The following is a 15,633-nucleotide window of genomic DNA, read 5'->3' on the forward strand; positions in this document are numbered from 1 at the left end:
AAATAAAAATTAAAAACAAATAATTATAAAAAAATAAAGCTATGTTTGGAGCAAGAAGATGAGGGAGAGGTGCGTCTGCCTCTGGGGTGGATGGCGCGACGTTAGCTGAAGACAGGAAGCTAGCTCCTAGGCATCAACGGAGCGATCCTGCATCTGCTGCCTGCTGGGGAAGCAAGAATCTGAAAGGGAGCCACTCTTGGGGTGCGAGCCAGGCAGAAGAGGAGGCTTCAGGGATGCAGTATGGGTCCAGAAGACAGCATCCTGGGGTCCTGCAAGCATCTTCTGAGTCTTTCGAGCAGATGCCCAGGGCCCCAGGGCATCAGGATAGGCCGTCACTCATGTGAGCACAAGCTCCTCTTTCCAACACCAGGTAGACCACAGATGGATCGATTTAATGAACTCCCTGGAAAACTCCTACTTTCATTACCACTTCTTTTTTTTGAGGCGAAATGCATGTAACATAAAATTAAAGTGAACAACTCAGTAGCATTTAGTGCATTCACCATGTTGTGCAACCACCACCTCCACTGAGCTCTAAAACATTTCATCACCCCGGAAGGAAATCTCATACTCATGAAGTAGTTGCTCTCTATTTTGCCCTCCTCTTCTTCCTCCTCCTCCTCGGCAGATCTCTATGGATTTACCTATTCTAAACATTTCACGTACCCAGAATCATACAATACATGACCTTCTGTGTCTGGCTTCTTTCACTTAGTACATGGTCAAGGCTCATCTGTGTTGGAGAGAGTATTAGTACTTCACTCCTTCCTAGGGACAGATAATAATCCATTATATGCAGAGATCACAAATTGTTTATCCACCCATCCACTGAAGGACATTTAGGTTGTCAGGTCATGTGGTATTTCTGTGTTTAGCTTTTTGAGGAATTGCCAAACTGTTCTCCATAGTTGCTAAAGCCATCTTTCATTGCCACCAACAAAGTGTGAGAGGGTTCCACCCACTTTCATTATTAAACAGGTGATTGCTGTCACCTGGGAAGGCCAGGCAGTGGTTACCATGTGCTAGTGTGGGTAAAATAGGTCAGGATGGTACCCGTTCCCATCCCCTACTGCCCACCATAGGCTGCTGAGGCTAGTGGGCAGGCCTGGGAGGCTGCTGGCTGGAGTGGGGGCATGGGAGAGTTGTCTTTCCCTCTTTTCACCAAGGCATGTAGTTCATATGGTGAAAAATAAAGCCTCAAAGCCAAGCTGGGTGTGGTCCTGCAGGAGTTGGGTTTGTGGTCCACCTGGACCCTGTGGCTCGAAATACGTCCTCTAGGATAGATGCAGACTGTGTGCCTCCTCTTCCTCCCTGCTCTGGTCTCCTTGCCTCATCTTTCTTCTCTCTTCCCTTTGCCATTCCTGAGCTTCTGACCTCCCTCCCTCTCTCTATTCCACCTCCCCTCTCTGCTCACCCCATCTTATTTTTTATTCCTTCCTCTTTCCAGGAGACCCACTGACACCAGTGGCAGGGCACATGGTGGCATGCAGCTGGGGATCCAGAGATCCAGTTCTGGTCATCTCTGTCCCTCAGCATCAAAGGTCAAGGTCTGGGGAGAAACAAGTCTCCAGGGGTGCTTATGTGGCAGAAATTGGCCTTGGTGGTGGTCTGAAGATAGGGGGTTTGAGAGGAGAAGTGCCATCGTCCATGTCACAAAGTTCTCCAGGACACTCCCACTGTGCCAGGCCCTGTGGTGACTTGCCAGTCAAGCTGCATCATCAGGCAAATCCCTAAGCTGAGAAAACAAGAAACCAGTTCCCCTCCACCCCCGACTGGTTCTCCAAATGGGGCCCAGAGCAGCAGCAGCATCCCTTGGATACTGTTAGAAATGCAACTTCCCAGGCCCTTCTTCAAACTTACTGAACCAGAAACTTCAGGAGTGGGCCCCAGTAACCGCTGTTTTGACAGGCCCTCCAGTGATTCTGATACTCACTTTAGTTTGAGAACCACTGTGCGACCCTGAGGGGGGAGCTCTAGTTAATGAGGGAGACTCAGCGCTCCCAGTCTGATGGCAGAGTTAGGACCCTTGCCCGCCATCTGACAGGGAAGACAGAGACCTGTGCTCAGAAAACTGCCAATCAGAGGGACATCTAGGCTTTTCTCTGGAAGTCCCTCAACCCTGGGGTCTCTCTCTGCTGGAAGCACCGGGATGAATTTCTTTGGCAGGAGGTGGCTGCAGTCAGGACCCCAGAGAACCCCCCTCCCACCTTCTCTCCCCATTCTTCAGAAAGTGGGTTTGATGTGCTAATGAGGGCATCAATTATGGAGCATCATTAGCATTCATTACAATAAGAAGCAGGAGAGGGGGGGACCAGAGGGAATGAGGGACGATCTTTTGAAACTTACTGCTATTCACTCGGCTCTAAGATGGGAGGGGGATGGGAGGCCCAAAATGCAAGAGGAGAGGCTTAGGGGTTCTTGGGTGCGAACCGGTGGTCAGAAGGGTGCAGGACTGGGGCAGAGGGGAAGAAGACCCTCCTTCTCCTACCCTCCCCCACCCATGCCAGCCTCTGTCCCAGATGCCAGGTCACTTCCCCAGGTCACTGTCTTTCCAGAACAGGGCCATATCACAGTTCCTCTGCCGCAGGCCACCCTTGATGGCGTGTGGATGGTCCAAAGGGGATTCATGAAATGCGCTGGCTGGACAATAGCCTCACAGGCAGGGGGCTTTTTCTAGGATCTGGTGTGTGTGTGTGGTGGGGGGGGGGGTGTTCTACCACGGCAGAGTGAGCAGTTCAGCATATCCTGGCCATAATTTCCATGTCATCCTTTTTCCTGTGCCTTTCCCTAGAGGTTCACATGCTTCTCTCTGCCCCCACAACCCCCCCCCATGCCACATCCCACCTCTGAGGCAGAATTCTCTCCTCTAGTTTGCTCCATAACCTCCCTCCTGCAGGTTCCCAGGAACAGGCAAGGGGGCAGGGAGCAGTGTGTGAGAAGCTTGGTTAAACTCTGCCGTTGGATCCCTCAGACATGCCAGCTGCCCGGGCCCAGACAGAGAGCAACAGCAGAGATGCAGGGGAGGAGGGCCAGAGAGAAGTGACCTGTTGAGGAATGAGAGCGGGGGTGGGGTGGCACCTGAGGCATCTCAGGTGGAGGCAGCTGGCACATTGGTTGTGCCTGGGCACCGTGCCAGCTTACAGGAGCAATTCTTGGCTCTGGGCTGGAGAAATAATCCTTGTGTTGCTCTGCCCCTGATCAGTGGCAATGGCTTCCCAGCCTTTTCCCTACCCTAGGAGACCCTGCTTTGGAGATGTGATGGGGGCCAGGAACCTATCTTCCCTGGGCGGGTGGGCCAAAGGATCTCGTGGGGTCTACACCATCTGTCCTTTGGCTCACTGTGGGATCTTGGGGTCTTTGTTTCTGTCCAGAAGCCGTATCCCTTCTCACCCCTCGATGGGACCCAGCTGTCCTGGATTGGGTGGGTGTGGATGAAGTAGTAGCTGAGAATAGGGGGTTGAATGAATTCATGGCTACGCAGATGATGAGAAATGTTAAGGATTTGTCTTTAGAAAGTGAGCTGTACAAATAAAAAATATTACCTGAATTTGATTTAAGCTCCTCACTACGAAGGAGCCCTCCTAATGCAAGAAGTCACCTCAGGGTGAGCAAAGGTGGAGGCATTGTCCTGCTGACACCTCTGGAACTGTCCCCAATGTCTGGGGGCTGATTCACAGAGCTTCTCCCCACCCCCCAGTCTCTGAACCAGTGGCTTCTTGGCATTTATCATAAGGGCAGAAAAGTCTCCATGTGACTGGGCAAGCATCTTTCCTGTCATCATCCAGGGCTAATGCCCAGTTCCTTAACCTTGACTTAACCATTATGTCTTAACCCTCAGCCACGTTCTGGAGCCCAGCTCTCTTCTATCCACTGAGGCTGCTCCCCTGCCCCCTGCCCTCCAGCTGCTGGCAGTGCACAGGGTTTGGAGGTGGTGCTGGTGATAGAAAAGAGGCTGGGAGCTTTGGAGTCAGGCAGATGTGGGTTTGATTTTCAGCTTTGCTACTCTTAGAGTGGACATGTGGCTATTCCTATCTGAGCCTCAACTCTTTTTTTTTTTTCAAGATTTTATTTATTTATTTATTTATGAGAGACACGGAGAGAGAGGCAGAGACATGAAAAGGTAGAAACAGGCTCCCTGTGGGGTGCCCAATGGGGGACTCGATCTCAGGACCCTGGGATCATGCCCTGAGCTAAGGCAGATGCTCAACCACTGAGCCACCCAGGCACCCCTGAGCCTCAACTCCTTATCTCTGAAATGGGGCCGAGGATGCTCTCTTCTTCAGGTTTGTTGAGAGGGTTACATTAGAGAATATGAGTAAAGCCCTTGCTGAATCCCCTCTCCTTAAGTGGGCACAAAGTGGGGCAGGGAAGAGACGTTGTCTTATGAGGAACCTGACAGGGAGACGAAGGGCAGAGTCTGTGTGGTTGAGTCAGACTTCTGAATGGAGGAGCAAGAAGCTTGAGTCCTCAGCCTGTAGACTCTGGAAGGCATAGGAGGTTGTTTCCGAGCAGCTGGGGGGAAGCCACCCCTCCCCACACCGCCCCCTCCTCTACACAGGGCTTGCTGCCTCCCATGCCCATCCTGGGCAGACAGCCAGTCAGGGAGCTGGATGAATGCCCACTGTGTGCTCAGAGGCCAAAAGATGGGCACCGTCCAGTTGGCAGAGAGAGAGGCAGCTGGCCCAGGACAGGAGAAGTCAGGGTGCCGACTGCTGGGGTCGTGTGCCCAGACGGTGTGTCTGAGACATGGCTCTTGGCTGCCCTCCTGATCTATCCTGCTGGAGCTGGGAAGGGGCCCTCCTCCTCCTGCGCTGGCCCGACGGCCTAAATTACTGCAACTGGAGATTAATCTCTAGGGGCATCTGGGACTTGCCCCTACCCAAGCATAAGGCTGGCTCAGGGGCAGGCCTGGGGGCGGGCAGGAAAATGGGAGAGCCTCGATTAAGGTTGCAACCTAGTAGACCAGGAAGTGGGGAAACCGGTTTGTCATTAGGGCCACTTGGGGTGGGGTCTTCTCTCCTGCCTCTCCTGTCTGTCTGCCACTCCACCTCGTGTCCTAGAGTGAAGAGATGTACTGTACCCCTTTCCTGCTCCATCTAAAGTGGCTTTGGGAATGCCAGGAGTAAACAAAAGTGGCAGAGGACTCGGTTCCCCTTCCCCTCCCCAAGAGAAGCTCGGGAGAGGAGGGTCAGGACAGAGAACCGGAGGGAGAGAGGAAGCCAGCAACTGGGACAGGAGGAGGGGTCAGGGTCAGCGCCAGTCAGAGCTGAAGTCTGTGGAGCCAACAGGTAGGCCGGTGTGGGGACGGGGTCGGGGTGGGAATAAAGCAGGGGTGGGGCAGAGCTGGCGCCGCGCAGGCTGCCTTGGACGTGGCCGCGGCAAAGCCAAGGGAGGTGTGAGAAGGGGCAGGAGCGCGCTCCTTCGGGTCCTACTTGACAGACGAGGAGCTGCCTCCCCTCACTCCCAGCGCGGGCCTCTGCAGTTCCAGCACACGCCTGCAGGAGGGGCCGCAACCGCAGCTGGGGGCAAGGAGACCGCCCAGCAGGGGGCGCCGGGGGACCGGATCCCTGCGGCCGAGCGAGTCTCAGCAGAGGGGGCGGGGGCGTCCCGGCAGAGGCAGAAGGAGGGTCCAGATTCTCCCTGACTAGGGCGACTGTGGCTTTCAGAGGTCACCTTGGCTGAAAAGTGCCCCCCCCCCCAGTCCCTTCTCACGGTCCGGTTTCTCCCCGAATGCTTTCCCTTCCCCGGGCGCGCCAGGGCTTGGAGACCGAGAAGTCCTCCACTCTCGAGGTGCAACCCCCCGCTCCGAGACCGGTCCCGGGCCTTAGGTGCTTGTCTCTGTGCTGGTGGTGCGAGCACTGCTTGGGGTGGGAGAAGCAGGTGGAATGGGGAGGGGAGCGTGAGCGCGCCCCGCACCCCCGGCCCGGCCGCGCGCCGCGGGATCCCGCCGTGCAGCTGGAGAGCGCGAGGCGCAGCGCCGCCCCCCCTCCGCTCGCCGCCACCCCGGGCGGCCCTTTGTACGTTCCGGCCACACGCGGGTGCCCGCGCCGCGCGCGCTCCCGCCCGCAGTGACACACCCGCGCCGGCCCGCGCGCGCGCCCACACACACACACACACACACACACACACACACACACTCTCGCTCTCGCACACTCGGTGACACGCCCGCGCGCGCGCGCGCACCCACACGCCCGGCCGCCGGCGCCCTCCCAGCTGGTCCACCCCGGCGGGGCCCGCGCCCCCGGCCCGCCCGCCTGGCACCGCGCCCCGGGGCTGGGGCCGAGCGAGGAGCCCGCGAGGCGGCAAGAGGGCGAGCGCCAGGCAGGCCGGCCCGGGGCCCCCGCCCCCCGCGCCCCCGCCCGATGGGGAACGCTCCGTCCCAAGGCATGTCCCTGTCTCTCTCCTCCCTAATGTGCCTCCATGCTTAAGTGGAAGGTATTTCTGTTTTCTTTGTGTGTTTTCCCCTCGGCCGGGGGCGGGGGCGGCGGCCGGGCCGGGGAGGCGGCGGCCGGTGGGGCGAGGGATGCTCGGGGCGCAGGTGTTGGGGGGGTAGGGGACGGCGGCGTGCGGGCTTGGGAGAAGGACCCGGGCGACAGGAGTCCTGGGACCAGAGGGGGTCAGGGATTGGCAAGGCTGGAGACCTAGCGGGGAGGGCCTCGTGATGCCCGGGGGAGGGGGCCCGAAGGGTGAAAATTTAAAGGGGTACGTGTGGAGGGAGGAGGGGTGGGGAGAAGAGGAAGGGAGATGGATGGTGAGGGGAGTGGGGGAGGGGAGTGGTCCATTCGTGGTGGAGGAAGAGAAGGATGCGGGGGGGGGCGGTGGCGGGGAGGCGAGGGGAGCGGAGAAGCAGAGGGGGGGCCTCAAAGGCCTCTGTTTCCCCCAGGTCCCAGAATGGGGTGAACACACTTGGACGGTGGTGGTAGGCGCTTTGCGCCAGCCCCCCAGGGAAGGAAGGGGATGAGTGCATTCTGGGGTTGGCTGTGTTGCCAGGATACGAGTCTGTATTCCCCCTCCCCGCCCCCCTCACCTCGAGGCCCTAGCCCTGGAGACCTCAGAGCCTAGGCAGCAGTTGCAGAAACTGGGGACCAGCTCCCCGCTCAGCTGGCGGGTAGGGAGGGGCCATAAGAAGGAGGGGCTGGGGGAGGGGCTATTTGATCTTAAGCCCTCCCCCTGCGGAGGCCAGAGGGCAGGGGAGGGCGCCCCCAACTGGGGAGAGCATACAGGATGAGTGAGGAGGTAGGGACCGCCCGAGGCTGAGGGGCAGAGGGCGGGGCTGGGGAGGGGACGCGCCATAGCCCCCCCTCCCCTCCCACGCACCCCCCTGCTACGTCAGAAGCTCCGGGGCCAGCTCCGAGTCCTGTCGGTGGGGGCAGCAGGATGCTGGTGGAAGCAGAGGGGGCCGGCCGGGTGCCTCCGCAGCTCGGCTGGCAGGGCCTGGCGGGGCGTGTGCGGCGACCGGTGCTAGCCCCCCCGCCCCACCCCTCCTCATGCAGCCCTGGCAGTGCCTCCGGCGCTTTGCCCTGGCCTGGTGGGAGAGGACAGCCGAGGGCAGCGCCCGATCTCCTAGGGAGGAGGCTGGACCAAGGGACCCCGGGGGCCGAGGGGAGCCAGGTGAGCAGGAACAAGGATTGTGCAAGGAGATCCGGGACTGTTTTTCCCTCTCCAAATACTATGGAAGCAGGAGGTCCTGCAGCCCCCAACTTTAAAGGAAGTGCCCTCCCCGCGCCCCCCCCCCCCCGCGGTGGCGGTGGTGGAGGGCTCCTGGATGAAGCCTTCTCGGAGATGTCAGAGCTACTGTTATCTGGGGGGAAGGGGTAACAGATAAGGACTGGGAGTGGGGGACAGCTGACCAGACTTGGGACTTGTAGGTCTGAATGTTCCTTGGTGTGGGGTTTGAGCACTTTGTGGGGGGAGGGGGGAGGGCCGGGGTAGGATACCTTCTTCCCCCACCCTGGATATCTTTGGCTGGGTGACCTTGAGGCAACTGCTTTGCTGTCTAACTTCATGCCTCAGTTTCTCTCATTCGCTTTCCTATCCTTCTGGCTGGTTTTAAAGAATTGATGATGCATTTGATGGAGACTGTCACTATGAAAATATGAAGCTCTGTCATTATTGGTGGCAGCTGTCGTGGTGGTTTCTCTGGCATGGCTGTGTGTGTGTATGTATGTGGGGGACAGTTTGAGTTTATGCATGAGGGCTTTTGCTGGTTCTGGTTGGTGTTGGGGCCACTGCGAGGAAGTGTCAGGGCCTGGCATCCACGCAGGAAGGAGGGCTCCGGGTGAGCTAAGAGTTGTTGGGGCAGAGACTTTTCTGGTGGCCTGGTGTAAAAGCAGGGCTTGGGGGTGAGGGCTCGGGGTGTAAGGGAAGGGGGCTGCAAGAATAAGATCCCCCCCTCCACCCAGACTGCCTGGCACCCAGGCACCATTGGCAGCGAGTGCAAAGGCTTTGCCCTGGCTTCTTGCCACCGTGCCTTGGGGACAAGAGGGTCTTTGTCCAGTGCCCCCCCCCCCACTGCCGCCCTGTCCCTTCTGCCCTTACCATGATGGCTGATTCTCTATGATGACCCTCAGGGCTGGGATGGAGATGTGGGTCTGGGGAGCTGGAAGAAGCAACTGTGGTCCTCAGGCAGTGCTGAATGGAGAAGGGGAACTCTCCTAGGGGAAGGATCCCTGGGAACAGAGCCATCAGGAGGCCTGCCCTCACCCCAGGCCTTCTACTTGCCTCCTTGTCTAATGGTGGGGGGTGGTGTCTGGGGTCTTTGTGGTCTGATTCCTGCTGAGCTCCAGGTTTCTTAAAGATGTACAGGGTACAGCTTTGGGTGCTGGGATGCAGAGCCTCAGACGCTCTCTCTTTCTCTCTCTCTCTCTCTCTCTCTGGCCAGGGACCCACCCTGGAAAAAAGGTTTAATTAGAACCATTGATTCCTTCTTTGGCTGCGGGCATCGATCTCCACAGTGTGGTCAGAGCTGGGGGGCAGGGGTGGCATGGCTATTGTCTGCCCAGTGCCAACCTTGGCTTTCTTTGACAAAACCCAAGCTTAGGAGGGAGGAGGCTGGGCTCTTTGAAGTACCAGGTCTGCTTGAGCCCCACCCCCACTCCAGGTCAGGTCTTGGGGAAAGAAGAGAGCTGCTGTTGAGGATGTGGATGGAGGGAGGTCATGCTGATTGGTGGGCCTGGGGCTCTGGAATGGAGGGGCAGCTGTGGTTGGGTGGGGTCCTGTGAAGGGGAGTCAGGAGGCAGCAGAGGGGTGCCTGTGGGGCAGGCAGAGAGTTCAGGGGAAAGACCTAGGGCTTGCCATAAAAGCTTCTCTTTCGAGGAATCCCAAGCACTTATCTCCTCTAGCACTGGCAAGGAGATCCAATTTCTTCCTTTGCTTGTGTCCTCGAGGCCCAGAGAGGGACAGAGACTACCTCCGAGGCCCAGCAGGCCTGGGTGTGGCCTTGGAACCTGGCTGCCTCATGGAGGGGCCCCTGCCTAGGCACAGAGGACTGAATGAAAGTGAGGCTCCAGGCAGCCTCGATTCTGGTCTCTGGGCTTGGGAGGTGGGGGACAGCTTGTGCCCCCCATGCCCCGACTGCCTGTTGTGGGTGGGCTGGTGCAGGTGCAGGCTTCAATGAGCCACTCAGATGCTCTTTGAAGAATCCCTTGTTGGCTTCCTAGGGCCCATTCGAGCAAAGATAATAAAAATCTGGCCGTCAGCGGGTTTGAGGGCTGCACTCGCTTCCCCTTCTTTCATTCCCAGCTCTGAAAAGCAGAGATGAAGGCTTTGGATTTGGCTGCTGCCCCAAGGGAGAGAGAGAGAGGCAGGCAGGCAGAGGAGGAGGGGCTGATTTCCTGGCAGCCCCCGGAAATGCTGGGGAGGTGGGCAGAGGGCAGGGGCTTGGGCCCCAACTCCTGCCAGACAGTCTTGAGGCCTTGATGGGGCTCCTATGCCTGATAAGGCTCTAGCTTTGTCCTTTGGTGCCAGCGGCCGGGAACCCCTTCTCTCTCTGCTCCGCTGCTCCCACCTGCCCCCCACCCCTGCCCCTCAGCTCCCCTACTTCTTCCCCCTGGCTTACCTTCTCTCAGCCTCTCAGTTTCTGCTCTGCACTTGATTCTCTCTCTCTCTTTCTCTCTCCTTCTCTCTCTCTCTCCACCTTGTCTCTTCTTTTCTCACAGTCTGCCCCCCTCCCATCTGCCTGTCTTCCTCCCCCCCAGCATTAGTCCCGCTTTCTAGGACTGTCTGGAAGGTTGAGAAGCCAAGTTGGGGGGTGGAGGGCAGCCGCAGCCACAGAAGAGACAGGTCTGGGTTGACTATTACGGTCTGTCAGGTGCCATAGTCATCAGAGTCCCAGCGGAAGGGGGCTGCTGAGCACTTGGAGATGTGTGTGTGTAGCGAGGACGCCATCCCCCTCCCCGCACCACAGCGGGCACCTTGCCCTGACATTGGCTTCTGACACTCCAGTTCTCCTGCCGCCTTCTGCTGCTTGGCTGCTGGAAACCAGCGCCTCTGGCCTCGGCCCCTCCACCCCTCTGACCCACAGACCCAGGCATCGCTGCCGCCTTCACATCCAGCATACTGGTTCCAGGCTCAGAGGTGGAGAGGGAGGGGTCCGAGAAGCCTTGGGCCCTCTCCCTGCCCGTCTCCCCTGGTATCTTGGTAGGCCTTCCTCGAGACCCATCCAGGCCCCATGCCCCCTTTGCCATCTTGTCGACCTCCCATATAAAAGACAGGACCATCATGGAAAGAGCACTAGACTCTGAGTAAAGAGACCTCTTTCCAATTCTTCCTCAGCACCCAAATGTCCGAGTGACCTTGAGCAAGTCCCTGCCTGCTGCGGGCCTCTTTCCTCACCTGTGAAATGAGGGGGTGTGGGCTGGATCATCTCCAAGGTCTCTTCTGACATTCCGTGGATGTTGTGTCTCTCTTCTGGGTGATTTGCATATGCTTTGCATATATTAATGGTGCCTGCTTGAAGGGGGAAGGTGCCACCCACAAGGACCAGAGTCCCACCCACCATTCCGACTTCCCTTGCCCATTGGCCCATGCTTTCACTGCTAGCATCTCCTAGTGGGGGTGGAAGCTGAGGCCTGAATGTTTCCTGGGGAGATGGTCTGGCCCCTGGCTTCCAGACACGCTTGAAGCAGGCTGGGGGGTAGCGCCAATGGAGGGGATCCCTACCCTCATCACCCCTACTGCGAAAGGCCCAAACAGGGAAGCCAAGTACTGTGTGAATTTACTAAAGTTGCCTGTGGCTTCCATGGGATGTGTGAAACCCCATGGAAGCTGGCGTGGGGGTCTTCCTCCTCCATTCCCAGGGCCGGAGCACCCTCTAGATGCCAAGGAGCTTAATTAAGTGTAAGAGTCCCTCCACTGGTGTCAGCTCCCCGCCACAGCCCAGGGCAGGTCACACTCTCTTGTAGCCCTGCCTGCTTCTGCTCAGGCCCCTGGGCTCTGGGTGTTTGTGGGTTGCAACTCGGACCTGAGAGCTGGTCACAGTGAGGACTAGCTCATTGCATCTCTGGGGCCTGTCTAGTTACCACACAGAAGGTGAAGCCCCATCCGTGCTCCCTACGAGGGTCACAGATATCATCAGCAAGAGAGAATCTGCTGCCCCTGGTTCTGTCCTCACCCCTTATCTCCTGGGGACTACCCCCAGAGCCTCCTTGCCTGCCTCCTGGCCTGTGCTCTGTCTGGTATGGGCCAGTGTCATGGATCCCAGCCCCCAGTCCTGCTTCTGTTGCTTTCACCCCTATAATGCCCATCACCTGGGGCAAAACTGGGGTAAAGGTTGGCAGCCTGGAGTAGATAATTTGGGGCCACTGCGTAGTGGTGAGATTATCTGAAGACAGAAGCAAAGATGGCCTCCACTGCCAAGGAAGACTGGGCCAGAGGAAATGGAGCAAGAGGGATCAAGGTTAGATTTAGTCTTAGAGAATCCCCAGGGGGCAGATTCATTTCTGACCATGGGATTGCCTCGAAGATTAAATGTAATCATAGATGAAAATGTCCAGCACGTCACTTGATACATATTAAACACTCAATAAATGGTGTGGCGAAGAGAACAAATGTCTCTGAAACCAGAAGAGACCCTTCCCTAACCTTGAGACTTAGGATTTTGCAGGGGATGAGGAGTTGGAGGGACAGTTCCCAGAAGAGCTGTTTCTCCCACACTCAGGCTGCTGCTCCCCCAGCGCACTCCTCATGCCTCACGCACGCACTGGGCTCAGGGCCCAGCCACCCGGGGACACCCTGCCCTCATCCGCTCTATTGCGGGCAGGCAGACAGAAGGCTTTGGGGGTGAGAAAGTATTCTTCTCCCCTTCCCCCTATCTTTGCCCAGGACAGCTTGAAAGGAAACAGGCCCACGCTGCAGTAGGAGGAATAGAGGTTAGATGGGAAAGAAAACCTCCCAGCGTGTGAAGGGAGGGGGAACACTCCAAGGTAGGGAGCTCTGGCATTGTCTTAGACCTCATGATAGGTGTGTGTGAACGTGAGGAGGCTGGTGTTGTACCTAAGGGCAGGGGACTGGTTGGCATGACCTTCGAGATGACCTTTGGGCCATCCTGAGGAGCTTGATAGGTCCAGTTTAACCCCTTGCGGCTGTTGTGGTTGGCAGGGTACAGGGGTCCATGATGGAGAGGGGCCCAGCCCTGCTGGGGAGAAGTGGACTGGATAGTCACTCTGATCCCCCAGCACAGAGAGGTGGAGTGCAGTGGAAAGAGCAAGCATTGGACTGGGATCAGGTTGCCTGCCTTCCCTACTGCTGTGTGACCTTGGGCAAGTTAGTTGCCTGCTCTGGTCTTCATGTCCTTCATAGGAGAAGAGAGGGTGACACTAGAGAACCTGTAAGGTCTCTTCCAGCTGTCTCAAGTTCTACCTAGTTCCCCTCCCCTGAGATAATACATGCCTCACCACAGAGAGGGTGGGAAGGATATTTCCAAGCTCCGGTTGAACCGGGAAAAATGGAGATTTGGCCCAAGAGAATATTGGCACATGCGTGCAAGGGCAGGCAGGCACGCACGCACGCACACACACACACCTTACAAAACACAAACAGTCCCTTGTGCTCCAAAGGCACATTTTGCCCAAATCTACGCCCTCAGCCCAGAGGATGGATAAGCGGGTGGCTACAGGCTTCAGCTGTCTGAATCAGAGAAGACTCACTGTTCTCCCTTCCCGGCAGAACTGGCTTTGCTACGTTCCATTCCAGTCAGGGGCTATAATCCAGTCCGCATCTTCCTCCTCGGAGGCACTGCCCGCGGGTGGCTCCTCTTCCCCCACAACCTTTTTCTGGTTCCCGGTAGCCTCCACCACCTGGCCCAGTTGCCTGCATGTCCCGGCGTGGAGTCCTGTAAGACTGGGAGGGAACTGGGTTTTCACCAGCCTGCCTGCCTCACCGCCGCCAACGTCCCCATCCCCGCACACTGGCTTCTTTTCCACCCCAGCCACAGAGCCTGCTGGAGCCCCCAGACCCAGGGGTCCACAGGGAGGCCTCAAGACCCAGAGACCCCACTGAGAAGCCCAAACCCAGAGACCGCTATGGAGAGGCCTAGCTAGAGATATTTGTGCAGAGCAGAGGAGGTGGTTGTGGGAGGGTACCCTGCCGGCTGCCCACACCCCCAGGGCGAGTGATAATTGCAGACACAGCGGGCATCTGTGGCCTCACTCTAGGCCCCAGCATCTGCCTCATTGGGGAAGAATTAACGATTCCATCTCCTTGGGAAGGCATTCCACGGCTCACTGAAGCCCTTTCAGAGAAGGACTCGGTCCTTCTCCCGCCCCCCTGCCCTCTCCGCCCCCACCCGGTAGCTGGGCAGGCCTGCTGAGCCCCCTTTCTTGTCCCAACCTCTTTCCAAGTGAGAAAGTGAGGGCTGGTAGGATGACATAGATTGTCACATCGCTGGCCCTGACCTTTAAGGCTCTCCCTAGCCTGAGTGCTGGGGGATTTCTAGAAGTTAGAAGGAGAAGGGGGTTGTGAGTGGCTTCCTGATGCTCTTCCATGGAGGAGGTGAGAGAGCAGGAAAGGAGCACCCCCCCCCACCAGGGGGCAGGATGGCACTTAAAGATGAAGCTGGGAAGGTCCTAGTCCAGCTCCTCCTGCACCCCACAGCTCATCCCCTCCCCTGCTCCCTGGTCCCTCCACAGCCCATAGTTAGCATCTTCTGCCTCCCACCCCTAGGATGAGGCAGAAGGAGACAGAAGCAAAGCCTTCTCTTCCACTTACTGTCCTTCAGAAATAACTTATCCTGGAGCTTGGGCTGGAAAGAGGGGAGACAGCCAAAGCCGGAGGAGGTGAGACGGGAGGCAGCTTGGCTCAGGAGTCAAGCGCTCGGGCTCGGGCTCTGGAGTCAGATGGATGTGTGTGGTTTGGGGCAAGTCACTTCGCCTCTGAAGCTCATTTTCCTCTTCTGTAAACTGGGTCCCATAGCAGCGTTTTCCTTGCGGGTTGGGTGCTGGGACTAAATGGGGGGAATTTAGGTAACTTTCCTAGCACACTAGGGACCTTCAATAAATAGTAATTTCTTTGTCTTTGTCCTCCTCACTGTCCAAGGAATGACTGAACAGGGGACCACTCTTCCTGGAGGAAGGGCATATGTGAGAATAACCTCTTTAGCTTTTAAATTTTATTTTTATATAGGTATTGTGTTTGTATATATTTTTTAAGACTTTATTTATTTATTTGAGAGAGAGAGAGAGAGAGAGATCGTAAGAGAGAACATGAGCAGTGGGCAGTGGGAGAGGGAGAAGCAGACTCCCCCCTGAGCTGGGAGCCCGAACGAGATGGGCTGCGATGTGATGCGAGGCTCGATCCCAGGACCCTGGGATCATGACCTGAGCTGAAGGCAGACGCTTAATCGATGGAGCCACCCAGGTTCCCTCTTTAGTTTTTTTTTTTTTTAAACCCAGATGCTCACCTCAGTTTATCTGGGGCTGGGTCCCTGCAGCTGCCACTCAAGGCTGGTGGTGAGAAGGAAGGTAGACCTCCTGAGTCTTCACTCTCCTGGACTCTGTGCCCCTTTCCATCTGTCCCTTCCATGCCCTATCCCAAACCACACTGCCTTGTCCCAGAAGCCCTCTGGGGCTAGATCCGTTAGGGAGCATTCTTGATTTCTTCCTTCAGTCAATGTCCCCACATCTGGGTACAACAGCTGCTTCTCCCTAGGATGCCTGCGTCTTGGGTAATCGGTGGGAAAATTGGAACCATGAGATTGGCAGGGGGCTCTGAGAACTCTTGCAGCCAGACGTGATGTGGGTATGGATGGGTCTGAGCCAGCTTAGTGAAGGCTGTGCTCGATAGGGTAGAGGCCACAGTGTCTCTGGGCAGCAAGGGTGTTAATGCTGCACGCCCCAGGATGAAAGGCAATGGGTAGATACTGCAGCATGAGGGGAAAAGGGTAGAGTGAGAAGGACTTCCCTGCAGAGTGGACCAGAATGGACCGTGGAGGGGCCCTGCCCTGGCACTGGTGGGTGAGGAGGCAGGAGGCAGGTATAGAGCCTCAGGCAATTTGGGACAGGGGTGCCATTTTCCTACATAGCTCTTATCACAGCGAGAGTGTGTGAGTGCTTGTTGGGTGTTCCTCCGTTACAGGCAGGGGAGGTGGGGGGCTTCCTCAGGGTTAGGGGGTGAGTGGAGCAGATGGGGCTCTCACAC

At 57.3% G+C, this 15,633-nt stretch overlaps 1 protein-coding gene across 10 annotated transcripts in view; it reads left to right on the forward strand.

The window, feature by feature from the left end:
* Positions 1 to 5,031: 5,031 nt before the first annotated feature.
* Positions 5,032 to 15,633, forward strand: part of SRCIN1 (SRC kinase signaling inhibitor 1) — a 66,279-nt gene continuing 55,677 nt past the window's right edge. For all 10 annotated transcript variants that reach the window (XR_008665119.1, XM_055330600.1, XM_055330609.1 and 7 more), the window contains exon 1: positions 5,032 to 5,288. Coding sequence is in view for 9 of the 10 variants with exons in the window: in XM_055330600.1 (XP_055186575.1) it covers positions 5,114 to 5,288 (175 nt within the window). In the remaining variant the exon portion in view is untranslated. The remainder of the gene's footprint in view (positions 5,289 to 15,633) is intronic.

This window comes from Nyctereutes procyonoides, unplaced genomic scaffold, assembly GCF_905146905.1.
Source record: "Nyctereutes procyonoides isolate TBG_1078 unplaced genomic scaffold, NYPRO_anot_genome, whole genome shotgun sequence".
In the NCBI taxonomy this organism is placed as follows: Eukaryota; Metazoa; Chordata; class Mammalia; order Carnivora; family Canidae; genus Nyctereutes; species Nyctereutes procyonoides.